This window comes from Cutaneotrichosporon cavernicola (genome assembly GCF_030864355.1).
Source record: "Cutaneotrichosporon cavernicola HIS019 DNA, chromosome: 6".
In the NCBI taxonomy this organism is placed as follows: domain Eukaryota; kingdom Fungi; phylum Basidiomycota; class Tremellomycetes; order Trichosporonales; family Trichosporonaceae; genus Cutaneotrichosporon; species Cutaneotrichosporon cavernicola.
Window position 1 is genome coordinate 2,099,596 of NC_083398.1, and position 27,040 is coordinate 2,126,635.

The following is a 27,040-nucleotide window of genomic DNA, read 5'->3' on the forward strand; positions in this document are numbered from 1 at the left end:
GGTTCAGATACTGAGTTTGGGGGTTGCCCGTTGGGGGTTGCGGCAGAGTGGGGGGGTTGAGCGCGGCTACGGGGCTGCGGGGCGACGGGACCACGGGGGCTACGAGCCGATAGTAGCGAGCTCTGTAGGACCACAGAAGCTAATACGCATTCTGATATTCTTGGTCTCGATCACTCGTAAACCTTGGCTCCTTTGTTTTCAAGTCGGTCACCGCAATCCAACCATCCTCACTTGGAAAATCATCATCCTCAATCATCCACCTGTTACTACTCACCCTTTCTATTCCATCCCAACTTTAACGCCGTTACTCATCACACATCAATCATCACTCCACACTCCGTACTCTTATTCACCTCCCCTCAACGCCGCCGCCGCCGCCGCCAAACACTTTGTGCTCCGTCCATCAACACGCCCAAATCCCCAGCTCCACCCACACCTTCCCTCAGTCCCATCATCGACTTACCAACTCCCTCCACCCACCCACCCAACCCCCCCCCAATCTACTCTACACCTTCCTCTCCAACAAACACACATCGCAGTACACCGCCTCCACACCCTTCTCGCCTCACACCTTACGCCTGCTTTGCACAACCCGCTTCCGTCCCGCGGCCGATCAAATTAACGCTTTCCCCGCGTAGCCTCGCGCAGGCTCCACGGTACACCCATGGCCTCATAGTCTCAACACTACATCCCTCGTACACATACCATGGGTGCCGATGGCGACGCGGCAAAAAGCCAAGCCGGCTCATCCAGACGCTCCCCGTACCCACTCTGCGGCGCTGCTTTTGTGCAGCACCTACACGCCGACCCACGCTCCAACCATGTTCACTTGCCAACATGTGCATCGTTAAAGGGCAAGCCCCTACGCGTGCCGTTCCACCGCGTCTCGTCCCATAACGACAACGAAGCCGTGGCGCCATCAGAGTCCCTGGCCATCAAGGTGGCATCCTCACCTGCTCCACTGCCTAGCTCCACCTTACCGCCTCCACTCCACCACCAACAACTAGACTTTGAACCTTCATCCTCCTCTGCCCCCGTTACCCCCATCCACCCACCCCATCCACCCCAACCACCCACATTTAGACACTCCAGCTTGAGAACCCGGCCCTCAACAGCTCCGAGCGCCGTGGCATTACCACCTCCGCGTTACATCACCGCATCGCCACTGCCTCTGGAGAACGGACATGACCACAGGCTCTCCAGCAACCCTGAGGCCGCGAATTTGGGCGTGTCGAAGGGGTCGAGCTTGGACCACCACCGGTTAAACATTCCAGCTCCGAGGGCCACTCAGCGATCTGCATTCCAGCAAACCAACATCAGCAGCGAGGTTGCAGAAGCCAATTCTTTAGTTGAGAGCGCCATCAGGGATGAGGCCTCACAAGAAGCGATCTGTGCGGTGCCTGCTCAAATGGAAAGTGCCGACTCTGAGATGTCTAGCGTTTTCTCCGGCATAAAGACCAAAGTCAACCCGGCCGCCACTGCCGTGGGAACGCTAGAGTCTAAAGAGTCAACTTTGAGCTCCATCTCTTCTACAGACTTTGCATCTCCCACAACTGCACCTGCGCCTTTGTCGGCAGCATCGTCCTCGATGCACATTGCCCAGGCAACGAACAGCGGGAGCATGAGCAGCCTCGACCCAACCATCTTAACCCCCCCGTCTCCCCTTGTCACCCGCGATTTCTCTCTTGATCGGCCGTCTGGCAGACCAGGCAAGCTCTTGCTCCCCGATCACAGCTTGTCCGCGGCAACGATGCGTCTCGCATCATCCAACATCAACGCCAACGTTTTGGCACCACTTCACGTCCCCAGCCCCGACCGGGAGCGCATGGATCCCTTGGCCGCCATGTTCAGCAGCACGCCTAACCTGCTCAAGGCCAGTTCCGATCCCGGACTCCCAACTAACCCCGTCGCTGCGACGTTCACCCGCAGCGCCTCGAGCCACTGCCCGACGACCATACACCACAGTCCCGGGCTCACAACCATCGCCGCCAGCCCCCCAACCACACCGGGCGATCTCAGCGGCCTGCCGTCCTCGTCGCATACAGGAGGGTTGGCACACGCAAGGATTCCCTCGGCAACTGCACCACTATGCAAGAGCGAGCCAATAGCAGAGCCCAATGACGATTACTTTAGCGGCGCGGTTGTAACCGACACGGACGGCAATGTGCCGATTTCTACCCCACCTCCTCTTACCGATTATGCCCTTCCGCGCAGTGTTGCCCAGGCAGAGGTCTTCTACCGCGAGCATCATTTCTATGCCGCGCCGCCGTCTTCGCGCGAGGCCAAGCGCCTGAAGACGCTGTACAACTTCAACATAATGCACACGAACACAGATGTCAACTTTGACCGCATCGTGCACATGATCAAGCTCGTGTTCAAGGTCAAGATTGGTTTCATCACAATGGTCGACGGCGAGCAGGCGTGGTTCAAAGCCAAGGCCGGATTCGAGGCTCATCACGCATCCCGCGCCACAAGCTTCTGTGGTCACACGATCCTCGCCGAGGACGACGAACCTCTGGTCGTGTTGGACGCATTCAAGGATTGGCGCTTCTGCAACAACCCGAATGTCCTCGGCCCACCCAACGTGAGGTTCTACGCAGGTGCGCCGTTGCGATCATCCAATGGGTACAATGTTGGCAGTTTGTGTCTTGTTGATGACACACCCCGGCCCGACTTCCCACCGAGGTCGAGGCACATCTTGAAGGAATTTGCGGCAATCGTGATGCGTGAGATGGAGCTCTGGCGCGATCGAGTGAGTCACGCGAGCTGGGTCTAATGAGACCCTGAGCTATCGTGATCAACATTTATTACATGAGGCTGACATTAAGTTGCAACTCCGAACACGCGACAAGATCCAGACGTCGATGGAGAAGTTTACGCGCGAGTGTCTCGAGATTAACGAGGAGATTACGTCAGGCGACTTTGACTCGGCCAGCCGGATGAACCAGGTGTACCGAAGAGCAGCCAAGCTCATCACGACAACGCTCGAGCTCGACGGGTGTACGATCCTGGACATTAGCCAGTTCGAGCGCGTCGAAATGTCGACGTCCAATGGCGAAAGGCAAACCATCTACCACGCCAACCCGTATGCCGAAGGCGACGCGCACATGGTAGAGCCGGCAGGAGTCTTTGGGCCTGTGTCTCCGTTCCCTGTGCTGTCGACCGCTCCCGGTAACTCGGTTGAGACGAGGCAGCTGACAGGCATCGAACACGAGAGGATGTCGGCCTTCCTCGCGGACCACAGAGACGGGCGCATCTTCGAGGGCGTTGCTCCGTCATGGATCAAGTACGTCTTCCCACCGACGCTCAAGTACGGAATGGTGGTGCCCGTGATCGGCATAGATAAACAGCCGTTCGCCCTAATCTGCGCCTACACGCACGACAAAGGCAAGCAGTTCCTCGAGGGCTACGAGCTGCAGTTCCTCAGAGGCATAGGTGTCATCATCCTCTCAGCAGTCCTCCGCCGGCGCATGCTCCTCGCCGATCGGTCGAAGAGTGTCCTCATCTCGTCTGTGAGCCATGAGCTGCGAACACCGCTGCACGGCATCCTTGCCGCGTCCGAGTTGCTCAGCGACTCGAACCTCGACCAGAACCAGGAAGCGCTGCTGTCGACAGTCCGCACATGTGGTCTCCAGCTCATCGACACTGTCAACCACGTCTTGGATTTCACAAAGCTCAGCGGCGGGTCCAAGCACCTGCCCAGCAAGCCTCAGATTGAGCGGTCCAAGACCAACCTGACCGACCTCATTCTTCAGACAGTGGAGAGCTGCTGGCTAGGCGCGCGCGGCAAGTCGATGCAGCTAAGCGAAAGTTCGCCAGGGAGTTTCTACGCCCCAATCGTTCAAGGTCTCCTCCCGCACGAGGAGCGCGTGCAGGTCCAACAGGCACTTGCTCACGTCGAGACTGTGCTCGACCTCGGGCCACGTCAGGGTGGATGGAACGTAATCTGCGAGACAGGCGGCCTGCGCCGGTCGCTGATGAACATTTACTCGAACGCCATCAAATATACCAAAGAAGGGTACATCCAAGTGGTCTTACGCGAGTTGCCCACCAGCCCCGGCTCAGGACACATCACAGTGCAACTGGCTGTTATCGACACGGGGAAGGGTATTGGGAAGGCGTTCCTCAAGGACCAAATATTCCAGCCGTTCTCGCAGGAGGACCCACTGCATCCCGGAACTGGTTTAGGTCTGGCCATCGTCAACAGCATCATGCGCTCGGACGCTATCAAGGGCAACGTCGAGGTATGGTCGATCGAGGGCGAGGGTACCGAGGTCCGCCTCACTTTCGATGTCGAGGTAGTCAATGACCCAACGCACTTCCCAACGGACCGTAACATTGGTAGAGGGCTCTGCGTGGGCTTCATCAACTACAACCCCAACCATCGCGGCTTGCAGCTCAGCAAGGAGGTGATGAAACAGTACGCCGAGTATCTGGGCTACTCGATTGCCCCCGACTACCGCGACGCCGACGTGCTCGTCATGAACGAACTGGGCGGCCTTGACCAGGATAGCCTCGAGGTTGTGCGGCAGAAACCCACACTGCTTATGGTCACGTTTAAGATCTGGAGCCGGGACAAGCTCAACGAGCTCGGCTTGCTCAAGGACCAGTACGTGCGTGTTATGTGCAAGCCGATGGTGCGCTACTCGGTACTGTACGAGCTCGAGCGTGCGGCGCGCTACATCCGCAGTGGAAGCCAGGGCGATGGCAGTGATCTGGGCGAGCTTCCCAGCCAGATGAGGGAGATGGCGCTTGACAGCCCAAACATGTTCTCTCGACCACCCTACGAGGGGAGCACTGTTAGCTCGTTTGAGCCGCAGATCAAGCCAACGAGTCCGTCAGTGTCTCCATCCATCCGACTAGCACCTGGCTTGACCCGCCGTCGCTCCGATGAGGACCACGAGACCAAGCCAGCCCGGCCCCACCTTGCGCCAAGAGGCCTATCGTACCAACCCGGCACACCCAACATGCCCCCATCCAAGGACGAGGCGCTGCTATCCGAGGCCCCTTCGCCCAGCTCCACTATCTCGCTCGCAGACGGCGGTGCGCTGCTCAAGGCAGTAACCGTACCAGACGAGCTGACGGCGTTGCCCAAATCCCGCCCACCGCGCGTCATGGTCGTCGAGGACAACGTCATAAACCGCCGCGTGCTCACGGCCTTCCTGCGGAAACGCGGGTGCGAGTACCAGGAAGTGGTCGACGGATCACAGGGCGTCAAATTGTTTGAAGGGACGCCGCCGAACTCGTGGGAGTGAGTAGCACGGCTGGCGCAGTTGCTGATTGTGGCTGACCTCAGCATCATCCTCATGGACATCAACATGCCGATCATGAACGGGTTGGACGCGACGCGTGCGATCCGCGCCGCGGAACTTCAGAGGCGTCATCCGGACGGCGTGCCCAAGGTGGGCCTTGGTACCGCCCCCGAGGTCGGGGCGCCAGTCTCACGCGCACCGCAGCCCAACCACAGCAAAATATTTGCACTCACCGGCCTCGCCACGGCCGACGACAAACGCCAGGCGTTTGGAAGTGGCGTAGATGGATAGTGAGTGGAGGGGCCGACTGCAGCTGGACAAATGTCGTCGACTAAGCTCACGCCAGTCTCGTCAAACCTGTATCTCTTGCGAGTCTAGACATGGTCTTTAAAAGTGAGTTGTGGGGACGTCAGCAATCGCTAACGCGCAGAGATTGGATTTTAGCTCCCGTGTAACTATATGTATCATCCTAGCACATGCACGCCCAATGCCACATTGCCAAGTCTGTAGCCCTCCAGCTGGCCCCTCCTGCTTCCTCCTACCCCCTCCTGCTCACAGCGTCCAGTCCCCTACTTGACTTCCTCACCGCCGCCGGCCCCAACGCCTCCCTTGAGCTCGATTCCCTTCATACCTCCACCGGAACGCCTCGCCTCCGCCGCCGCAGCGTCGAGCTCGGCGTCCGTCTCCTCGGGCGCATCGGGGTCGGGCGCAAACTCGGCCATGGTGCGGAGTACGAGGTCGGCAGAGGAGAGGAAGGCGTTGGTGGCGAGGCGAATGATGCGGATCGTCGCAGCGCGGATTGTGCTGTGAGGGCAAATGGTTAAGGCAAGTCAAGGAGGGTAGAGGATGTTGGGAGACGTGGGGCAGGCGAGAGGCGGTCGACGAAGTAGGTCGGAGTGACGTCGAGAAGCCCCAGGAACAGTTGAGGTGGGTTAGGATGTAGAGGTGCAGGCCGTGAGGGTGAACAGCCCGAGGGAGAGTGGCGGAGGCGCGAGAGGAGAGCAATGATGAGGAGGGCCAAAGGAGGAGCAAGGCAGGGCAAACGAATGGAACGAACCAGTGTCGATCAGACCGGAGGAAGCGTCAGCACCGCGCATAGTAGTACTAGCAAGCTAGTAGGCTAGCAACTTACACGACGAGCACACTACCCTCGACAGCCGTCTCCCGCTCCACAAGCTCCATATTCACCTCGCGGTCGACGTCGAGTGCGCGCTTGGCGATCGCCGCATGCTCTCCGTTGAGGAAGGGTATCCTGAGCGTGCTGCTGTAAGCTCAAGCTCTCCCTCCATTCTCTCTCAATGAGAGACTCACACGACGTGGCTCAGTCCCTCTACTGGTGTACTTGCCCCGTTCATGATGATTGATGAGTGGAAGGAAGGAGCAAAGGTGGAGGCCGGAACCCAAATATTGCCGCCGCCTCCTAACCGCCACATATCCGCCATCTCTCCATCTCAATTGCCCATCACTCTTCATTCATTGATTCGGATCACTAGATATTAGAGACCATGATCAAGGTGTGTCCGCCGTCGTGTGTGGGTGTAGATGCTGACGCGATCTCGACAACCCCGCCCCCGAATCTACGCGCGCCTGCCGACCCGATTCCTGACCCGTCACCGCTCACTCACGCCACCCACTCCTCTGTGTCACGACACCTTGCTCGCGCGACCCACTTGCCGCCGCTTGACTCTACTGCCATTAACGCGACACACGCTCCCCCACTCTCGGACGTCCGCCGGTTGCACCACGCCACACGACCCCGGTGTCGGCTGACTCACCCTACCCAACCCCTTCCCGACCCACCACCGGCCCCACAACCTCTCCCCGCTTCCATCCCAACCCACCTACCCTCCCCACTCCAACCCCAATTCCGGACACAGATCTGGTCGCTCAAGAAGGAGCAGGAGGCCGCTAACAAGACGAAACCCAAAGTCTCGGCGGCCGAGCTGCGTGTCAAGAAGGGTGAGTTGGTCCGAGCGATCGTGGTGGGGCTTGGGCGGCGGTGTGTCGCTGAGGGCGATGATTGCGACACGCTGCAAGCAGTATTTCGCTTGCACTCACCCTTGTGGACCAGGCCCCTTGCGTCGCAGTCCCGCTGTTGTCACCCGCTGTACTTTACGCTATGCAGCTGGCGCTCTCCTCATGTGCGCCCACTGGCCTCCGGTCCCGTCTGCAACGTCCCCCCACATCTGGCACACTCTGAGCACAGTTAACCCCAGACATGAACGAGCTCGACCTCCCAGCGGGCGTCAAGATGGAGCTCGGGCCCGGCGGCAACATGCTCGACTTTACGCTCTCCATCGCACCAGACGAGGGTGAGTCAGCCTCCCAGCCGGTTTGAACTTTGGTCGCCCCTAACGGCAGGCTACTACAAGGGGGGTCTGTTCAACTTTACGTTCAAGATCAACCCCAACTACCCCCACGAGCCACCCAAGGTGCGGTGTACACAGAAGATCTACCACCCAAACCTCGACCTGGAAGGCAACGTGTGTCTGAACATTTTGCGCGAAGAGTGGAAGCCCGTGCTGTCGCTCAACTCTGTCATTATCGGTCTCCAGTTTCTCTTCCTCGAGCCCAACCCCGACGACCCGCTCAACAAGGAGGCGGCCGAGGACCTGCGCCGTAACCGAGACGCGTTCGCCAACAATGTCAAGATGGCGATGCGCGGCGGCAACGTGCGCGGAGAGACGTTTGACAAGGCCCAGATCAAGTAGATATAGTATTGCATGTGAGGGCGCGCGGCGCGGGCATAAGGTAGTTCACGAGCAATCCAACAAGATGTCGTCTAGGTTCTACTTCTTCTTCCTCCCTGCCAGCCACTTTTTGAACTTGGCCAGGCTGTACACTACACTCTTGCTGAACCCGGCCGTCACGAGACCTTTGACGCTCTGCGCAAGCGCCGGCCGCTTGATGATGTGGCGGACCTCGTTGTTGACAACCTCGACAAAGCCGTCCTGTGCAGCCACGCGTTGCCAGAACTCGGCGTCGTCGTACAGCGCCCGGCTGCCCTTTGCGGCCTTGGCAGCGGCGCGGCGCTCGCGGATCTCGCGCCGCTCTGCAGCCACCTGGCGCGAAAGAAGGGCTGCAGCGACAGTCGGCCGGAAGTGGGCGGCTAGGCGTTGCCGCAAGCGCAGAGGAAGAGCAGCCAGGAGCGAGCCAGCGTGTTCTGGTGAACTTGGCTGGGCGAGGGCGCGTTCCCCCGCCCCGCGCCATTCCAACCCCTCTGCCTCTCCAGCCTGTTTGGCCTCTTCTGGCTCTTCTGGCTCTCCTGGCCGCTGCTGGTCGGCCCACCTCAACCCGGCACCAGCGACATGCGGCGCATACAGCCCTCTAAAAGCGCCGAGCACGCCCGGCCCACGCACGATATTCCGCACCTTGTCAGGATTCTCAGCGCCGGGGACACTCATCCTTGGGTCGCCCGAGTAACTGATCCCCGCGACTTTCTCCCACAACTCGAGCTCGGTGAACTGTTCGGGCAGGTTAAGGAGGGCGAGCGAGAGCGCGGCGCGGTTATTCGCCGCCAATGGGTCTGCCAGAGATGGGTCGACCTGTAATGTGAGGACGGGCTTGTGGAGTCGTCCGGCGACGTAGAGGGTCTCCCAGTGTTTGAGGTCGCGGGTTAGGGTGGCCGTGGAGAGGATGCCGTATTTTACTTCCTTTCTGTTAGTGGACAACCCCCACCCGAAAAGACTCACGAGATCGCCAAACTTGACCATGGTCACATACCACAACCCAGCGCCGAGCTTGTCCGTCATCCATGCTAGTGCTGAAGGACCGATGAGGCGCGCGTAGAGGGGGTAGTGGGAGGGGTGTTGGCGAAGGTTTGTGGCGTGGAATGCGCGGGCCGAGGGCGTCGCGATGATAAAGTCTGTAAGGGGTGGTGGCTGGGGTCAGCGCGAGTGCGCGAGATAGCATGTGGAGCAAGCAAGCATGCCGAGCGAGCTTGATGTCTGCCATAGCAGCTGGTATTCAACTAGTTGAATGTGAAGCAGTAGCCAGAGTAACATTCAACTAGTTGAATGCAGCAGCGCTGCTGCAAGTTGACGCGCCCGCTCACCCCAGTCTTGTTGGCCTGCTTGACCACCCCACTACCATACGCGACGGCCATGTCGATCGGCGCGTCGAATGCGTCAACGACAGGTCGGAACTGGGCGTAAATCCGCGCCTGTTCATCGGCAAGCGCGGCCTTCTCCGCTTCCCTTGCAGCATCGGTGCGTACACGGGTGGTCGAGAATGGCCGTAGCCGGATATACCCATTACACCGGGACGCACCGAAGAGGAGAGGGACGAGCTGGGTCAGCTCAGCTCTACCATGGGGAGACTCACTGGGCGGGACATGGTCACGCGAGCAGTTCCAAATCGAGACGAGCGTCCAAAGCGGCGCCGGAGGAGGAAGAATCCGAGCACAGATAAGCCGAGACCGCGACTGAGACTGAATACAGGCCGCCGTCGTTCGTCGCTCCGCGCGCCCAATACCGTCAAAGAGAGGAGGTTGTGAGGCTGAGAGGCTGAGACTGATGGTGAAGGGCGGTCTTTGACTTTGGCAGATGGGTCTGGAACGTGCCTGGGTCACGTGGCGGAGTTATTGCTTGTCTGCAATGTTGTTGCTTGATCAACATTATTTCCCAACTCACCTCCTTCCTCCATCCTCCATCCTTCCTCCTTCCTCAACAACACCTCGATTCACAACAATGTCGCGCTCCTCTCCCCGCTCTCTGTCCCGCTCGAGGTCGCGCTCCGCATCGATGTCGTCTACCCGTTCCACGACACCCGAAGACTCTGCGTGTCCCTTCCTCATCCGGATCTTCGTGACGCGCACACACACCCCGCTCCGCGACTTTGACGACAACCACCTACCTGTGCAGGACGAATTCCACGTGTACGGATGGTATGTCTTGCCTCTCTTCTCCAGATATCATACAGCAGGTGATCTGACAACAGGAAATCATCCACCCCAACGTCCCTCGTGCACCAGCTCTACGCCGTTCTGCCCGCGCCATACCGTTCTCCTGTGGCCCGCTACTCGTTCAAGCACGTATATGTCGACGCGTCCGAGGCAGGACTGTACAAGGCGCGCGAGATGGCTTCGTTCACCGGGCGCGAGTTTACATCAAGTGTGGAAGGGGGGAGAGGAGTGGAGGAACAGACGCTGGACGAGTACGGGTTCATCAAGGGGGACTTGATTAGTGTGGCTGTGAACATGCCAGAGCCGCGCAAGGTGGAAGGGCGCGAACAACGAGACCGCCGCCCACCGCCTCCAAGAGGGAGCTGGCGTGACCGCGACGCACCGATGCGCAACGACCGCGAGCGCGAGCGCGATCGGCGCGACGGACCACCTACCAACGACCGCTGGAGTCGTCGTAGCCGGAGCAGGAGTCCGGTGAGGAGGGGATCTGGATGGGGACGGGATTAGTGGCAGCCGAGGAGTAGTTTTGTAATGCAATGTGATGGGGATCACGCGTTAGTCAGTGAGTCAGTGAGTCAATGAGTCACCGCATTCCGTGTACGATGAACGGCGGCCGCTTTGCTCTTGATTATGTTTAACCTACGTGGGTTGAGTTTATTCAGGTTTGTTCCTTTTTTGTTTGTAGATTCGAGGACCAAAGATGACAGGGACCGATAACAAATGCACAAACCTGGTGGCTGGTGGCTTACCCACAAGACCCACGAGACCCACATCAACGTGGCACATTTCATTCCATCATTGTTCACAATCTACAACTGTGCATTGTCCGCTTGTCGCACGGTCTCAAACTGCTTCTCCCCATTAAAAGCAGCCAAGTAACCATGCAAAGTGTTGGTTGCTGACTGCTGGCTGCTGGCTGCGATGGAAGATGTGGTGATGTCAGTGCGGGATTCATTGTGCTTAATTGATCCCCCGCGTAATATTTCAGGGGTGCACCCCCCGCCTTGCCTAGGAGGAGCCCTTTGCTCACCACCGCCACGGCATCCCCCCCTTCCTCCTGCCCTCCCCGTCGTCTTGATCATCCTTCCTCTTCATCCTCTTTAGACTCATCATCTTCGTCATCTTCACTGTCACCAATCACTTCCTCACCCTCACCCTCCTCACAGTCTCTTACAACTTTACTCCACCTCCCTCCATCCCCACCCCAACTCACGCCCCTTCATCTCCCCCGGCCTAGTCCGGATCCCTCGCATCGCGTCCTTCAACCTCAGGCCTGAACGCGCCTTCGGCCTCCAATCCCTCACTCCTTTGTCACCTTTTCCCTTCCACAACTCTCATCTAGCAACTCCCTACCCACACCCCAACCATGTCTTGGAAAATCGGGAAGAGTGAGCATGCGCCCCCCCGCCCCCCGATGACTCATCACCACCTGCTGACACCACAGAGTTCAAGGACTCTGGGCTCCTCTCGTCCAAGAGCCACACGCCTTCACCGGCGCCAGACTCGCGCTCCACAACACCCACGCCGGGTAACCCCCAGCCAGAGTTGGCACAGAAGCCTGTCGCCCGCAGCGGTATCCTCCGCATCCGCGTTACGGCCGGCAAGGGGCTGAGCCTGCCCCAAGGTGGTGAGTAGGGCGGGGTGGCGTGGCATGCGCTCGTCACATGTTCGCTTCGTACGCCCGCGTCCACTCGCCCCGCGAGCTGTTAGAGCAGTTGCTCATACCAGTTCCTGTCCCCCAATGCGTGCAGAACGCGCTTCATCAACACCCGACGTCCGCCCTCTCACAATCCCTCTCGTCCTCCCCCCGCGTCACCAACCAGCGCCAGTCGGCCAACCCTCGCGACTCGCTGCAGCGCAAGCAGTTGTGGTGGCTGCCATATGTCGTCCTCGAGTTTGACAAGAACGAAGTTCTCGTGGACGCGCTGGGAGGTGACCTCGCCAACCCGGTGTGGATGTACTCGGCACAGTTCGACGTGTCGCGTTCCTCCGAGATAGGCATCAGCGCGTACCTCCGCTCGGCGCCGCCCAAGCACGGCGATGTCGCTGATATGAGCTCGGGTGACCTCAACCTCGGCTCAATCCGCTTCGCACCCGACCTCGTGACTAACCGTCTCAACGACGAGTGGATCCCACTCACGAGCGGCTCGGGTGCCATCCATGTTCAGGTGTCGTTCAAGCCGACTGTCGGGCAGCCGCTCACGATCGACTCATTTGAGCTGCTCAAGGTCATTGGCAAGGGTTCGTTTGGCAAGGTCATGCAGGTCCGCAAACGCGACACTCTGCGTATCTATGCCCTCAAGACGATCCGCAAGGCGCATATTGTCAGCCGCTCCGAGGTGACGCACACGCTCGCTGAGCGAACCGTCTTGGCACAGGTCAACTCTCCGTTCATTGTGCCCCTCAAGTTCTCCTTCCAGTCCAAGGAGAAGCTCTACCTCGTGCTCGCGTTTGTCAACGGCGGTGAGCTCTTCCACCACCTCCAGCGTGAGGGCAAGTTTAACGAGACACGATCACGCTTCTATGCCGCAGAGCTGTTGCTCGCACTTGAGCACCTCCACGGCTTTAACGTCGTGTACCGCGACTTGAAGCCTGAGAACATCCTGCTCGACTACACAGGCCACATTGCCCTGTGTGACTTCGGTCTCTGCAAGCTCAACATGAGCACGGGTGAGACCACCAACACGTTCTGCGGCACGCCCGAGTACCTCGCGCCAGAGTTACTCTCTGGCCACGGCTACACCAAGTGTGTCGACTGGTGGACGCTGGGTGTGCTCTTGTATGAGATGGTGAGTCGCGGCGCTCTCTCTGGCGTCTGTCCTTGTATGCCCGTGCTCTTCTGACTCCAGCTCACGGGCCTCCCACCGTTCTACGACGAGAACACAAACGATATGTACCGCAAGATCTTGAACGACCCGTTACGCTTCCCCGAGGAGGTTGGGCCTGAAGCGCGCTCCCTCCTTATTCGCCTGCTCGACCGCGACCCGTCCCGGCGACTGGGCGTCAACGGTGCGCAGGAGATCAAGGACCACCCTTTCTTCTCTCGCCACATCGACTTCAAGAAGCTGATGCAGAAGAAGATCCCGCCGCCGTTCAAGCCTGCCGTTGCCAGCGCCATCGACACGTCCAACTTTGACGAGGAGTTTACGTCCGAGGTGCCACAGGACTCTGTCGTCGCCGACTCGCACCTTTCGCAGACGGTGCAGCAGCAGTTCGAGGGATTCTCGTGGAGCGTGTCGCCGCTTGGCGAGTCAGTGGGGCGGTACTAGTCAAACCCGTCCACGTGAGAGAGTAGACCCGTTTGACGAAACCAAGCAGCAGCTCATGGATACCACTTGCGCATGTATACCCGATGCACGTCAATTAGCCAACGCCAACGAATGGATGGAGCTGATGATCATGCATCTATCCTCTACGAGCTAGCACGCTTCTTGGCGTGGTACATGTAGTTGACAAGCTCCTCAAAGGGCTTGTACCACGTCCCCTCTGCGCCTGGAGTGAGCCGCCACCGCCCGCCGAGGGGATCATAGATGATTCCCCTGGTCTCGCCGACCTCGTCCGTGCGAATATCGCCCGCCCCATCGAGCCTTTCCCACGTCTGGAAACCCCCCATATCAGAGTACACGAAGCGGCGCAACTCTTCTGGCCGAACAAACTTGGAATAAGTATGCGTACCTGGGGTGACGAAACGAAGCACGTCCTCGGCCAGTGTAAGGGTAAGCAACTGTGCGAGTGGCGTGCGCGAGATGGTGCTGAGAACCATATGGCCACCTGGCCGAACCATGTCGCCGAGACACTGGAGGAATCCGCCTGGCGCATCAACGTGCTCGAGTACTTCCATGGAACAGACGACGTCAAAGGTCTCGCCCGCGTCGCGGAGCGTTTCGGCGCTCGTGTGGCGATATTCCAACCGCCCTGGAGCGGTCGAGTTGGAGTTGACGTAGGGGAGGAGAGGGTCGGCAGCCGCATGCGTACGCGCAATAGCAATATTGTGGGCGCTCGCATCAATCGCGAGGACATCACCACCTAGGCGCGCTAGTGACTTTCGTCAGCGACAAGTGCCTACTGTATCATCCAGGCCGAGCGGCAGATGCACAAGCCACTTGTAGCACTCACCTCGGCTAATAACCCACCACCACATCCCACATCGAGTACCCGCAGGCCCTGCAACCACCGTCCTTGTCCCCTTGCCTCTGCTCGGGTCCGGTCTCCATGGCGTCCTTCAAAGGTCCACTGCTGCTCTGTCGCTGGGTCGAGAGCGACTTTTTGGCGGACGTACTCGACACGTTCGGGGTTCATGCGGTGAAGAAGGGCGAATTCGCCCGATTCATCCCACCAGTGCTGAGAGAGGCGGGAGAAGTGGGCGATCTCGTCCGAGTTGACGGTGTTGAATGACGACGAGGAGGGTGGGGTGGAGGAGTGGGAGCGGGTGAGGGGGAGGGTGAGGGCGGGGACGAAGGAGGGGTAGGATCCGATGGCAAGGTTGCGGAGAGATGATGAGGAACGGGGAAGGGCCCGCAGGACGCGCGCGGCGCGTTGCGACATGATGGTGTGAGGTGTGAGATGAGTGGAATGAGTGGAGGCTAGACTGGAAAATGTCACAGGTCGAGGTGGATGTGGATGGTTGATTTCGTATCGGGACACCAGGGACGGAAGCATTCTCGTACAGAGGATAGTCTCCATCCACAATTACTGTACAAAGGAAACTCTGTCGCGTGTTTCTACATACAACATACTGCCTACGCGTACCCGTTATCACTTGTATTCCTGTACAAGCACTCTATCCTCCACAACAAAGCACTTCACCTCCCGCTGTGGTCTGTATGGACACGCCGCCTTACATGGGCTCGACCATGTCAACGATGACGCGGTTAGCAGGGCCAAGGAACTTGTCGACCAACTTGAGGCGCTTGTACGCGTCACCATCCTCCTGAACTCCCATGGTGTTCATGACATGGTGGATATTGGAATCAATGCTCGCTCGACCATTGCGACCTGGCCACGTGTGAGGGGGATCGTATAGTCGCCCAGCGTCGCGTAGGGGAAGACCCACCTTCTCAAGAGGACTCACAGGGCCAACCCTCTCCGGCTCATCCCCGGTAGGTTGGGCATCGGCAGGCTGGACATTGCCCTATTGTCATCAATATTGAGATTCATCAGGCTGGGTTCAAGACGCACCTGAGCGCCTTCCTTGGGTACATCGCCAAACGCTGAGACGGCAGCGACAGAGTTCTGCTATCAACTTCCGAGGTGGTCAACTTCCTAGCTCACACCTTGCTTGTTGACATTATGGGACATGTTCTGGTCCGTAGTTCACAGAAGGTGGAGAGGACGATTGGAGTGGGGAGCTTTGTCAGGAAGGTTGAATGGACAAGAGAATGAGAGACAGAGAGATGTAAGTTTTTACAAGTACAAGATGGAGGGGAATAGGGGGAGGAAGACAGAGGACGGTGTGTCATGAGCGATTCACTAGGGGATCAGTCATCCCAGGCTAATGTTACTGTAATGCCCAGTTCTCCCTGTTTGTGTTCCACTCAACATGTATCATTCAGCTATACGGCTACAGACACGCTTCGCCATCCTACGACTGTCACGCCCACGTACCGTATCCTACCGCACTATCATCCGGGCCACAGGGCGCTCTCTACTCCTCGTCGCAGATGCCCAGAGCCTCCTTGGCGGCGGACAGGAAAACGGTCACCAACTCGGGGGCCTCGTAGGGCGGCTCAGCACCGGGGTTTGCCACACGGTGGGCCATGGTATTGGCGTGCATGAGGAGCTGGATGGACGCGATCTGGCCGAGGACCATAAGGCGCTCCACAGGGTCGTCGATCTGCATCAGTGACGCATTCGGGAAGACGTACCTGGTGGGACTTGAACGAAGTGTCCGAGGTTGCCGAGTCCAGGTCCATCACGCCACTGTTGCCGGTTTCCTCGGCGCTGGACTTCTTGAAGTCCTTGCTCTTGGAGAACCTGTCCAAGAGGTCGGCGGTGATCTGATCAAGGGCCTTGAAGGGGAGCCAGTTGTTCGGGTTGATGCCGTGGCTGTTACCTGGGACCGCCTTGATCGCCGTGGCGTCACTGACGTCGGTGGCAGTGGGGATCGTCTCGCCGTCGGTCTGCGTCAGCGAGTACGGCGAGTACGGCGAGTACGGCCGGTGAGGTGAGGAAGGGGATGACGAGAGCGAGTCGTAACAGGGAAAAGGAAGGCGGTTCTAGTTTGCCAAAGGTCACGATACTAATGGGGCTGGGGAAGGGAAGAGAGGTTGGAAAGGAAGTTGGTTGCTCACCCGACCAGCGTTCTCAGCATCCTGCGGGGCAGGCTGGACGTTGGGCTGTCGTCAGATGACAATACTTTGAGGAGAGATGAAGGAAAGACCAACCTCCTTGGGCTCATCGGCACAAGTGGTGGTGGTGGGGACAGAGTTCTGTTTTCAGCTTTGGCTATTGGTAAGCTCACCTGCTCGGCCATGGTGGCGTCTGTCACGTTGTTGGTAGTTGTGAGTAGTGATGAGGGTGAGGGGGGGAAGAGGTAAAGAGAGAAAGAGTTGAGAGAGTATGAGTTGAAGTGACAAAGTTTAAAGAGGGAGATGTCAGTATAAATAGGGCGACGAAAGTCGGAGGAAGGTGGTCGCCAAGTTGAGTGACCCAGAGATGGACACCACCTTCCCCGCAACACCAACCCCCCATCGCAGGACCAATCGTCGCCGCCACCTGTGCACACAAGAGCTGCATCTATCGTCTACTCGTCCTTGTTTGCGTGCGGCGTGCTAGGTCTCGTCTCCAGATTGGTAAGCACTTCGTCCATGAGACCACCGTCCATATCGATAGCCTCTCCATCCTCGAGCGCATGCGTGTTGAGGTCGTATTTGACCCACTCGACGTCGTTGTCCGGTCCGTCCTCGTCGCCCTCGGGGCGGCGGAACTCGTCCGGCGTTGGAGGGGAGAGCTTGAGTTCGGGGATGGGCATCTCGGGGACCTTCTTCTCCCGCGGCTTGAGGCCCGAACGGAGCCAACGCCGCGTGCCGAACCTCATCACAGTGAGGAAGGGTGCAATCTGCACGTGCGTGTACCAGTACATCCTGTGCCAGGCCATGATGCTGGGCTTGAGCTCGAGGAGGAGGAAGGGCGCGACCAGGTAGTTGAGGTTGATCTGGACGAGGAACCAGCCGACAATGTCGTACATCCTCTTGGCGAGGGGCTGCGAGTGCCACTTTGGCAACTTGAGGGCGGCAGCGGGGTCGGTGGGGGCCAGGAAGTAGGGGCGGACAAGGTGGCGGAACTGCTTGCCGACGTACTGCACCATGCCGGCGGTGACAAAGGCAAGATAGTAACCCGGCGCGATGCCGTGCCAGAATGCCGAGGTGACGAACGTCGCCATGCTCTGTGCCGCGCCGGGCTTCTTTCCCGGCTTCACCAGGCGCTTGTATACACAGTCGCGGAGCCAGACCTGTTGTTAGCTTGCGCGATATCAGTTACCTAGCTACTCACGTTGGTGCGGCAGTTCCAGGAGTCAAAGAGCTGCTTGAAGCTCTCAGCGCCCTCAATACCCGCAATGTCGATGTTGCGCACCCTGTTCCAACGCGTGCGCCCGGTGCGAGGACCATAGCCGTTGAACCCGATGCCCGTGAGGATGCACGCGCCCTCAGACAGACTCCACACGGCGTAGTACTTGGTCCGCACGCAGAACGCGCAGAACTGCACGAACCCGAAGCGTGTGAGGAGGCTCCAGGTCGGCCAGTCTGGGCCGATGACGCGCTGGTAGCTCCCGCGGTCGCCCATGACCGCATAGTACGCGAGGAACACGACACCGAGGGTGAAGTGCAAGACCGCGACGCGGCGGCGGCCCTTGGGCGTGCGGCGCTTGGACTTGTCTGTGGCAGCGGGGGTACCGGGGGGTGGGGTGACGTCGTAGATGGTCTTGTTGAGCAGCTTTTCGTATGACACGTACTCGAACGACGGGCCGACGAGCACGGACGGGAAGAAGAAGCAGTAGCCCAAGAACGCGAGGGGGTTGGGAAGCTTGGCGAGGCGTGTCGCCTTCTGACTCTCGTCGAGAGTCTCAATCTTGCGGCGACCGTCGTTTACGTTCCACGCAAAGGTGGAGAGCTTCATCACGAGGACCATCTGCGAGCCAGAGATCTCAATGCGCTCGACGGAGATGTGGCCAAATGCGCGGCGGACGTGGCTGGGGTCAGCGGGTAGAGCGACTGGAAGCGCATCGCGAGCAGAGAATGCGAACGAGATCTGAACTCACGTGATAGTCATGCAGGTCATGACGAAGCTGGTGTCAGCTTGCTCGTCTTACAGTAGCTCACAAAAACGCAATCCACGGCATGTTGGGCCCGCGCACACTGGCGACGATGAGGTACGTGACAACGCTCATGAACAGCAGCTCGAGCAGCCCCTGTCCAAGCCCAAGGAGAGGCCATAGGAAGATGGTGCTCGTGATGATCGAGAACCAGTGGGCGACATTGGGGCGGTTGGCTGGGATGCGGACGTAGATGGAAGCGAGGGGGAAGGAGATGATGAGCGCGGCGATGAGCTGGGGTGTGAGCGATCCAGGCAGCGGTAGAGAGAAGCTGAGGGTGGGTCGAGGAGCCTAGGGGCCGCCGTGGCGAGGGGCCGCGTTTGAAGGGGGTGGATGGGTGGATCACATACGAGTCGCGGACGCTGCAATCGACCACAGTAGGTGATGCGCCAAAGGTACGGCGGCCCAGCGACGCGCGCCTCAAAGTCCTTGTGTAAAGGCGCGCACTTACCTTGCACTGGTCTGCGCCTGCGCCTGACAGCTCTGATATGCGGTCAAAGAGTGGATCCCAGAACATGGTGGGTGATGGAAAGAGTGTAGTGTAGTAGTACAGCGAGGGTTCGACGTCACAACAGTGATGAACTTTTCGGAGCACTATGACGGCGTTCGCACCCCGCACAGGCCCATTGGGGGCCGTAGGTCGTTGGGTCAGCGTGAGCTACCTAGGATACCCCATGCATCTTAGACACTGACAGAAGGTCAGAAGTAGTCTCGTAGCGTACGAGTTGGCATACACAGTCAGAATGTCAGAAGGTGTGGGTGTCCAGTGTAATCGATCCTCATATGTACATTATGTATGGTGGAGGCTAGGCACGACAGCAAAAGTTGGCCACCTACCTTGACTCTGCACCATTCACCATGAACACACCCAAGCCCAAGCCCAAGCCCAAGCTCTCGCCGCTGTCCAAGCCCAGTGGGTTTTGTTTCTTCTGGTGCTAATTACAGAGCGGCGCCTTCTCGCCCTCGGGATTGAGGGGAGCGCGAACAAGCTCGGCGCCGGGGTTGTCGCACACGAACCCTCTGAGCATGCTACGACTGTGACGGTCCTCTCGAATGTGCGGCATACATACATCACCCCGCCGGGAGAGGGGTTCTTGCCCTCTGACACGGCGCGACACCACCGCGAGTGGGCTGTGCGCGTTATCAGGGAGGCCGTGAAGAAGGCTGGGGTGCGGATGAGTGATATCGACGTGATTGCGTTTACGAAGGGTGAGTCAGCGCAATTGCAGAGTGGCTGGAGGTCAGAAGGAACTGGGCACAACCCAACCCTCACTGAACCAGCTCGCTTGCGTGCCCCTCGCTTCGCTCAGTGCTCACTCTAGGCCCCGGCATGGGCACACCGCTGCAGGTCGGCGCGCTCGTCTCGCGCACCCTCAGCCTGCTTTACAACATCCCACTCGTTGGCGTCAACCACTGCGTCGGCCACATCGAGATGGGACGGCACATTACCAACAGCTCGAACCCGATTGTGCTGTACGTTTCGGGCGGCAACACACAGGTCATCGCCTACTCGCAGCAGCGGTACCGCATCTTCGGCGAGACGCTGGACATTGCGATCGGCAACTGTCTTGACCGGTTCGCCCGCGTCATCCAGCTGCGCAACGACCCGAGTCCGGGATACAATATCGAGCAGGAGGCGAAAAAGGGGAAGCGCCTCGTGCCCCTTCCGTACGGTACTAAGGGGATGGACGTGACCCTTGCGGGCATCCTCAGTGCCGTCGAGGGATACACGCAAGACCCGCGCTACCGGTCGTGGAACGACAAAATCGAGGAGGGGGAGGACGTGATCACGCCACACGACCTGTGTTTCTCTCTGCAGGAGACGACGTTTGCCATGTTGGTGGAAATTACGGAACGCGCGATGGCGCATGTTGGAGCGCGCGATGTCCTGATTGTCGGAGGAGTGGGGTGTAACATGCGCCTGCAGGAAATGATGGGGATCATGTGCTCTGAGCGGAACGGGCGGGTGTTTGCGACGGACGAGAGCTTCTGCATCGACAACGGGATCATGATTGCGCAGGCGGGAATGCTTGCGTTCCGGATGGGCCAGGTGACCCCGATTGAGAAGACGAGTGTGACGCAGAGGTGAGTACATCCTGGGTCGAAGGCACGGCCTTCGGAAGCTGTGGACATCTGGATAGAGCTGACAGCAGGTTCCGGACGGACGCAGTGCACGTCACCTGGCGTGCGTGATGTTGTATAGAGCATAGGAGATGGATAAATGGATTGTGCAGCTTGATGACAGACAATACACAAGTCACAAGTTTCAACATAACTGAACGTTGAACGCTCAGACTCTGTCAAGGCTAACCCTATCCCTACGCGATAGTATAGACATACCGCGACCCACTAAGCTTGCCCTCGCGCATATCCGCGAGTCCTTGGGCAATGTCATCAATCCCGCCCCTCTTCTCAATCGGCGGCGCCTTGAACCCAAGGCTGATATACTCGGGAATACGCGCGACGAGCTCGCGGTGGAACTTGAGGTCGTCCGCAAGCGCCGGCAGGGGCATCTTGGGTCCCGCCCGCGGACCAAACTCGAACGCCCGTCCCCAAAGAGTGTAAAGCAGGGTAGACTGCACGTCCACATCTGGCCGAACAGAAACAGCGGCCGCGTCGGGAGGTAGGATGACGTTCATCTGTCCCTTGCCAGGCGCAAAGCAGGCGATGGTAAATGCGTTACTTTCAGGTAGGGAGATGCAGTCCAATGCCTTGTGTACTCCGCCGCCCGTAATTTGTTTGATTTCGTTGATCGCGTTCTCGCCGGCCTTGTATTCGACAACGGCGTCGGCGCCGTAGCTCTTCACGAGGTCAAAGTTACCTGCGCTGCAGGCCGTGATTACTTTGTGGCCCATCATCTTGGCGAGTTGGATCGTGAACAGGCCGACGCCAGAGGAGCCGCCATACACGAGGAACTTGGATTAGCTACAGGCCTCCCTCCATAAGTAGCTTGGCCCGCACGATCCTACCGACCTCACCCAGGCCTCGACTCACCCAGCTGTGGTCCTTTCCAGGCGGCCAGTTCCCCTTCTGACTATGCTTGAGCGCGTGGAAGGCAGTATAGAACGGAATGCCAAAAGTACATGCCTGGTCGGATGGCATATCGTCCGGAATGGGAAAGGTAAGATCCGCCGGAACTTTGAGGTATTGCGCAAACGCGCCTCGGTCCTTGAACAGTCCACCGTGGACCCACCCCGCGACCCGAGACCCGATCTTGATGTGGTCCCGCTTGTGCGAGACAGATCCTGGAACCTCAACTACGGTACCGGCATAGTCGCAGCCGATGATACTGCCGGTCGTGCTGAGAGCCGCTACGTGCTTCCAGTCGGTTGGGTTCAAAAGGTTAGTGACTATATCCTGGACGGGAGGCACGGAGGCGTGGAAGCAGAAGCAGAAGTAGAAGCAAGGAGAGGCAAACTTACAAGCGTCACATGGTCGACCTTTACTAGAATCTCGTTGTCTTCCAGCGGAGGGATGGGGATCTCCTTGACTACCACGCCATCCTGTATGTCAGCTGTGATCCATGGAGAAGGACATACCTCAGCATCGTTCTCCACAACGGCCTTCATGGTCTTTGGGGCGGACATTTTGTGTTAGTAGTGGGCGGTGTTGGGACTGGGACTGGGGAGCAAGACTGTGACGAGGTTTTTATGTAGAGAAAGGATCTTGTCTCGCTAGGAGCCAAGTGGGTGGAAAATGCGGGATGCCTCTTGGCAGACCTGAGTGATGACTGATGGCGGGCGGTTGATGATCTCATCGTTCCGACAACTGGGGTGATCGGTAGTCGGCCAACTGCGGCCCGGTAGTCAGCCCAACCGACTACGTAATCAACTGGCACTAAGGTCCAATGTTTTTTTTTGCTACGCGATGAACATTGTATGCTCGGTAAATCGGTAGACTAGTAGTTTGTACCTATGTGTGTTTGGGGACAAGCAGAACAGCTCTGCAACAACATGACAGAACCTTGTATATCTGTTGGCGCAGTAGGAAGATGACGGGGGGGGTTCTAGACGGCGTGATCGATAAGCGAACCATTGTATTGTAATGCCATTTCACTCTGCTCCCCCCCCCTCCCTGTCCCCCCTCCCCCACAACCATTTGATACTGTACTTCGCAACCCCTGACCAACAACTTGCCGGCGCCAGCTACCTTCTGGCACTTCGGCACGTCCGGCTCGTCCGGCATGTCCGGCACCACCTCGGTGATGGAGGTAGGCCGTCGTGCAACGGAGCATGACCCTCGGTCGTGCGTGCTTCTCATGTCTGTCTTTCACCGAGGCACCCTCAACCTCTCCAAACCCACCGTTTGCTTCCCACCAAAAACTCTGCCAGGCTAGGCCTCGACACTGTCTCCATGTCCCATCCGATACATTCTATCATTGTCCATCCGGACCGCGACAAGACCACATAGCGCAGCCTATTCACGGGTGGGTGTCCTCCTGTGCGTCTGTATACTGCAACTAGGTATGTATAGAAGGACTGACGCAGACCGCTAGCGAGTGGCTCACTGGGCCCAACCGGGCTGCGCGCGAGTGTACCCTTGGTTCTGCGGACTGTCGTACGAGTGGCCTTGGTTCGAGGCGTACCCGTGACCCTGCGAGTCTTCGTCCATGTCCGTGTAGTGCGTCTGATCTGACCGCCCCGAGACGCCGGCACGGCTGTCATCAAAGGGCGAGGTGTAGTTCTGCGTCCGCGAAGGCGAGCGGTAGTTGGGCGTACCGTGGCCATGAGCCGAGCTAGACAGAGAGTTTCTGCGCGATCCAGCACGCGAGCCAGCTCTAGAGCCGGGACGCGAGTCGAGGTGCAACGACGAACGGGTGACAGCCTCGTTCGCGACCTCGGGACCGTACTGTGCCGCGATCTGGGTGGCGTAATCGTTCATAATGACCGCCATCGAGTCCATGTCGAGGCGGTAGCGCTTGGGCGTAAGACCCTTGCCGAAGCGGTACGTGACGTGGTTGGAGCACAGAAGGCCGGCGAGGATGATTAGGATGTGTGGAGGAACAAGGGAAAACGAGACGGTGTACCAGGTTCTCAGGATCACGCGCTCGAGCTTGAGGTAGCGGTTCTTGCACCCGTCCTCGACTGAGCGGGGGTAGCAGAGTGGAGAGATGGTCGCCTCAACAGAGGGCGAGAAGTAGCCGCAGCACTTGAGGGCGTCCTGGACGCGGAGGCGGCCGATCGTGCCGAGCCTACGCGACCACTGCTGGTTGATCTTGCCTTCAAGGTTGAAAGTCTTGCGCTTGTACGTGATGTAGCCTGGCGCGACCATGAAGCCTAAGCACACCCACAGCAGAACCACGTATACGGCGAGGAAGGGGCGGTTGTTGAGGAAGATGCCAGAGAAGCCGAGGAGTGAGGTGAAGACGATGAGCGCGCCAGCAATGGTCGAGACTGCTGTCAGCTGTATTCTGATGAGGAAGAAGCTCACGTATCAGCTCGTCGCGGTTACCAACGCGCAGAATGTCAGAGCGGAAGAAGACGTTGATCCAGACGAGAATAGAGCAGATGAGGCCAGCCATACCGTAGACGAAGAGCTGCGAGTTAGCGATGCTCAACGGGGAAGGTTGGTCAACCCACCACACAGTTGGCGCAAAAGAGTATCCACTTGAAGCGGTTCCAACGCAGCTTTGGCTTGTGCTTGGCCTTGAGACCGCCTTTGCCGACCTGGAAGACGAGGCCTTCGTCATCGTCGACGAGGCCGGGCTCACCCATGCGGGCGGCGCCAGCAGCGAACGCGTCACGACCGCCTCCTTGCTTGGCGCGGCGGTGCGCGTAATCGCCGGGGGCGTGGAGCTTTGAAAACTTGGTGGGAACGTAGTTGATCGACAGAGATAGCGATGCGGGGCGACTGTCCTTGTTTCTAGCGCGAAGTGCGGCGAGATCGGTGTACGACATGTCACGACTCGAGCCGCCATCGCTGTACTGACCACCCGTCACCTCCGAGAAAGGAAGGTTGGGTGGCACTAGCAGAGCATCTTGGTATTGGACCTCTTGCATGGGACGAGAGTGATCGTAGGAACCGGAAAAGTGGTCGTTGGAAGATCCTGGAGAAGGCGAGCGTTGGCCGAAGTGGGCGTCCTGGTCGGCTCCGCTGTCGCGCGCACGGTTCTGGTGTCTGGGGCGGGCTCGGGAGGCTAAGTCTGCAAGCTTGTTGCGAGCCGACATCTGTACGATTTAGAGAATGAGAGGCGGGTGGTGGCTGGTAGCTGCGCAAGGGGTCCGGGCCCGATGTCTTGTTCGGTGAGTGGGAGTGGGAGTGGTCTTTGAGCGACGGCAGGGGGTCTGTGGGGACTATTTTGCTTGGCAACTGGGGGGTGTTGTGGGGGGATTTGGCACACGGAGGTTAGAGTGAAGATTTCAAGAGAGGAGGAGAGAGTAGGAGAGAGGAGGAGGAGAAGGAGGAGGAAGAGGATGTGAATGAGAGAGTGAGAGTGAGAGTGAGAATGAGATTGAGATTGAGAATGAAGGAGATGTAATGGATTAACGAGTGAGAAGTGAGGAGGTGATGAGTTGGAAGAGGTTGTTAATACACAAAGGAAACCAAGTTCCAAACTAGTAGAGCAATAGTATTACAATACAATACGCACAACTACCCAGGGTGGGGCCATTTTGGTCAGAGAGTCAAAGGGAAGGGGATGGGACCCTGGCCCTGGGTCGTGGGCCCTGGGGTGGGGACCATCAGAGTGAGTGGCAAGCTGGGAATTGCCAAGGAAGGTGCGATGGGTCAATTATCAGGGAAACCAAGTCTGTTGCAAAGGAATTAAGGGAATACTTCCGTCCAGGCCGCCCAGATCTGTGCCTGATCAAAAATACTCCTCCCAGGGTGAGGACTTGTGGGCTTTGATCGTTTTGAGAGTGCGAAGTGATAGGAAAGGGTGGTCTTTGCCCTGATGCGCGCATCCAAAACACAACTCTTAGCCCCCTGAAAAATCCGATCTGCACTGCAAAAAGGATCTCGATTCGCGTGGGATCCACGTGGACCGCACGCGATTGGTTGGACGCCAATTGCTTGTTCAGCTCGGATTGGTAGTGGGCGCATGATCGGCAGGGGAGGATCGGTGATGACAGGCTTGGCAATCCAAAATATCTCAGCAGTGATCAACGGTGATGAGCAGGTTGGTTTCCTGTGCAGTAGAAAGGGGCGGGGTGCCACACTCCGACTGCTTTGACGGAAGAGGACTGACGTCATGGTGTTGCTTTTCTAATGAGCTCCTCCCCCTCCCGTTCAATCTCTACCATGGCTCGGCCTCGGCTTACCTCTTGGGAGCTTGGGAGGAGCTATTTCAGATTACAAGCTTACGGAAGCTGCAAGTGGTCTGAAGATATATAACTACCTCCTTCTTTGCCGTTGCTCACCTTGTCCCCATCGTCCTTATTGACCTGACAACATGGCCCTTCCGATTGCAGTCATCTACGGCGCAGGGCCCGGAACAGGCGCAGCGATTGCGTGAGTCTTTGTATCTGCATCACTGCGGATCATACGTCGTGGATCTGTCTTGGCCGTCCTTGGCGGCACAACAGCTCCCTTTGATCTGCTATATCAGCAAGGGTGTTTCATGTTTACAGTGTTGTCGCTGATTCCAGTCGAGCCCTAGCCCCAACTCACTCACTCCTCCTCATGTCTCGTTCGCTTCCTCAAACCCTTGGCCGCTTAGCGTTAGATGATATCCCACAGGACAGGATCTACGCACACAAGTATGACGGCGCCGCGTCGTTTGTCGAGGCTATCAAGGCTGCTCAGGCCCGATGGCCAGGCGCTCCAGTCAAGGTTGGAGTGTGTCATGCCGGAGTACCGTTTAAGCCGGGACCGTTTCTTAGCAAATCGACCCAGGATTTCAAGGATTGTCTTGATAGCGCGTAAGTGTCCGAGCTAAGGCTCAGCCGAGAGAGAGCGAGGCAATGCAAGGTGAGGGCAAGGGCGAAGAGGAAAGAGGATGATCCGGTGAGAGAGGAGACGGCAGATGGGGGGGGGGGGGGGTGAGAGATGAAGATGAAGGGAAAAGGGAGATGAATGAGGAGGACGAGGTTTGCTGGAACCGAGAACCAGCCAAACACACCAACCAAAGATGGCTCTCGTGATCACATACACGACACACCAAAACACACACGCTAACCCCAGCGTTCAAGCCTGGGACTTTTCGCAGGCCGTCATCCCCGCCCTCATAGCGAGTAACGGCGGCACATTAATTATCACTGGCGCCACAATGTCTCGGCGTGCCGGACCAAACTTTGCCGCAATGGCCGGAGCGAGTTTCGCCCGGCGCGCTCTCGCCCAGTCACTCGCAAAGGAATTCGGCTCACAGGGCGTTCATGTCGCCCACGTCGTCGTTGACGGACTGATCAACACGGCCCATGTTGAGGAATCGATGGGTAAGGCTGAGCCGGGAGCGCGCCTCGAGCCGGCCGACATCGCCGATGTGTACCTCGATATCATCAAGCAGAAGCCGACCGCGTGGACCCAAGAACTTGATATTCGGTAAAGTCTCAGAGTGACAGAGCTGACGGCAGGCCGGCAAAGGAGAAGTGGTAAAAATGATCCAACTCATGAATGACATGATGTGTGGATATGATA

The 27,040-nt window shown here is 58.4% G+C and overlaps 14 protein-coding genes across 14 annotated transcripts; 6 read left to right on the forward strand and 8 right to left on the reverse strand.

Moving 5' to 3' along the window:
• Positions 1–1,750: 1,750 nt before the first annotated feature.
• CcaverHIS019_0608200 (uncharacterized protein) lies at positions 1,751–5,696 on the forward strand (the record flags this gene model as incomplete). The annotated part of the gene is made up of 5 exons (XM_060603320.1): positions 1,751–2,752; positions 2,829–5,251; positions 5,297–5,542; positions 5,599–5,645; positions 5,683–5,696. 5 exons carry the CDS (start codon positions 1,751–1,753, stop codon positions 5,694–5,696), a joined length of 3,732 nt encoding a protein of 1,243 aa, XP_060459626.1.
• A 125-nt stretch (positions 5,697–5,821) lies between these two features.
• Positions 5,822–6,607, reverse strand: CcaverHIS019_0608210 (uncharacterized protein; the record flags this gene model as incomplete). The annotated part of the gene is made up of 3 exons (XM_060603321.1): positions 5,822–6,056; positions 6,385–6,513; positions 6,564–6,607. The coding sequence occupies 3 exons, from the start codon at positions 6,605–6,607 to the stop codon at positions 5,822–5,824; spliced, it is 408 nt and encodes a 135-aa protein (XP_060459627.1).
• A 150-nt stretch (positions 6,608–6,757) lies between these two features.
• UBC12 (uncharacterized protein) lies at positions 6,758–7,963 on the forward strand (the record flags this gene model as incomplete). Its single annotated transcript, XM_060603323.1, has 4 exons — positions 6,758–6,766; positions 7,130–7,211; positions 7,469–7,564; positions 7,614–7,963. 4 exons carry the CDS (start codon positions 6,758–6,760, stop codon positions 7,961–7,963), a joined length of 537 nt encoding a protein of 178 aa, XP_060459628.1.
• A 78-nt stretch (positions 7,964–8,041) lies between these two features.
• TAM41 (uncharacterized protein) lies at positions 8,042–9,587 on the reverse strand (the record flags this gene model as incomplete). The annotated part of the gene is made up of 4 exons (XM_060603324.1): positions 8,042–8,905; positions 8,945–9,133; positions 9,307–9,540; positions 9,576–9,587. 4 exons carry the CDS (start codon positions 9,585–9,587, stop codon positions 8,042–8,044), a joined length of 1,299 nt encoding a protein of 432 aa, XP_060459629.1.
• A 353-nt stretch (positions 9,588–9,940) lies between these two features.
• CcaverHIS019_0608240 (uncharacterized protein) lies at positions 9,941–10,662 on the forward strand (the record flags this gene model as incomplete). The annotated part of the gene is made up of 2 exons (XM_060603325.1): positions 9,941–10,137; positions 10,191–10,662. 2 exons carry the CDS (start codon positions 9,941–9,943, stop codon positions 10,660–10,662), a joined length of 669 nt encoding a protein of 222 aa, XP_060459630.1.
• Positions 10,663–11,521: 859 nt separating this feature from the next.
• YPK2 (uncharacterized protein) lies at positions 11,522–13,424 on the forward strand (the record flags this gene model as incomplete). Its single annotated transcript, XM_060603326.1, has 4 exons — positions 11,522–11,543; positions 11,600–11,782; positions 11,884–12,944; positions 13,005–13,424. The coding sequence occupies 4 exons, from the start codon at positions 11,522–11,524 to the stop codon at positions 13,422–13,424; spliced, it is 1,686 nt and encodes a 561-aa protein (XP_060459631.1).
• Positions 13,425–13,567: 143 nt separating this feature from the next.
• On the reverse strand, positions 13,568–14,700 carry COQ3 (uncharacterized protein; the record flags this gene model as incomplete). Its single annotated transcript, XM_060603327.1, has 2 exons — positions 13,568–14,197; positions 14,272–14,700. The coding sequence occupies 2 exons, from the start codon at positions 14,698–14,700 to the stop codon at positions 13,568–13,570; spliced, it is 1,059 nt and encodes a 352-aa protein (XP_060459632.1).
• A 292-nt stretch (positions 14,701–14,992) lies between these two features.
• On the reverse strand, positions 14,993–15,453 carry CcaverHIS019_0608270 (uncharacterized protein; the record flags this gene model as incomplete). Its single annotated transcript, XM_060603328.1, has 3 exons — positions 14,993–15,286; positions 15,334–15,387; positions 15,427–15,453. The coding sequence occupies 3 exons, from the start codon at positions 15,451–15,453 to the stop codon at positions 14,993–14,995; spliced, it is 375 nt and encodes a 124-aa protein (XP_060459633.1).
• Positions 15,454–15,799: 346 nt separating this feature from the next.
• Positions 15,800–16,627, reverse strand: CcaverHIS019_0608280 (uncharacterized protein; the record flags this gene model as incomplete). The annotated part of the gene is made up of 5 exons (XM_060603329.1): positions 15,800–15,988; positions 16,020–16,274; positions 16,446–16,490; positions 16,539–16,583; positions 16,616–16,627. 5 exons carry the CDS (start codon positions 16,625–16,627, stop codon positions 15,800–15,802), a joined length of 546 nt encoding a protein of 181 aa, XP_060459634.1.
• A 270-nt stretch (positions 16,628–16,897) lies between these two features.
• On the reverse strand, positions 16,898–18,983 carry ale1 (uncharacterized protein; the record flags this gene model as incomplete). Its single annotated transcript, XM_060603330.1, has 5 exons — positions 16,898–17,605; positions 17,647–18,343; positions 18,413–18,439; positions 18,474–18,700; positions 18,918–18,983. The coding sequence occupies 5 exons, from the start codon at positions 18,981–18,983 to the stop codon at positions 16,898–16,900; spliced, it is 1,725 nt and encodes a 574-aa protein (XP_060459635.1).
• Positions 18,984–19,324: 341 nt separating this feature from the next.
• KAE1 (uncharacterized protein) lies at positions 19,325–20,659 on the forward strand (the record flags this gene model as incomplete). The annotated part of the gene is made up of 4 exons (XM_060603331.1): positions 19,325–19,379; positions 19,412–19,675; positions 19,789–20,551; positions 20,620–20,659. The coding sequence occupies 4 exons, from the start codon at positions 19,325–19,327 to the stop codon at positions 20,657–20,659; spliced, it is 1,122 nt and encodes a 373-aa protein (XP_060459636.1).
• Positions 20,660–20,784: 125 nt separating this feature from the next.
• Positions 20,785–22,053, reverse strand: IFR1 (uncharacterized protein; the record flags this gene model as incomplete). Its single annotated transcript, XM_060603332.1, has 4 exons — positions 20,785–21,381; positions 21,461–21,784; positions 21,889–21,969; positions 22,006–22,053. The coding sequence occupies 4 exons, from the start codon at positions 22,051–22,053 to the stop codon at positions 20,785–20,787; spliced, it is 1,050 nt and encodes a 349-aa protein (XP_060459637.1).
• A 916-nt stretch (positions 22,054–22,969) lies between these two features.
• On the reverse strand, positions 22,970–24,633 carry CcaverHIS019_0608320 (uncharacterized protein; the record flags this gene model as incomplete). The annotated part of the gene is made up of 3 exons (XM_060603334.1): positions 22,970–23,859; positions 23,897–24,002; positions 24,046–24,633. The coding sequence occupies 3 exons, from the start codon at positions 24,631–24,633 to the stop codon at positions 22,970–22,972; spliced, it is 1,584 nt and encodes a 527-aa protein (XP_060459638.1).
• A 1,223-nt stretch (positions 24,634–25,856) lies between these two features.
• Positions 25,857–26,998, forward strand: CcaverHIS019_0608330 (uncharacterized protein; the record flags this gene model as incomplete). The annotated part of the gene is made up of 4 exons (XM_060603335.1): positions 25,857–25,915; positions 26,053–26,325; positions 26,588–26,944; positions 26,977–26,998. 4 exons carry the CDS (start codon positions 25,857–25,859, stop codon positions 26,996–26,998), a joined length of 711 nt encoding a protein of 236 aa, XP_060459639.1.
• Between the last annotated feature and the right edge of the window lie 42 nt (positions 26,999–27,040).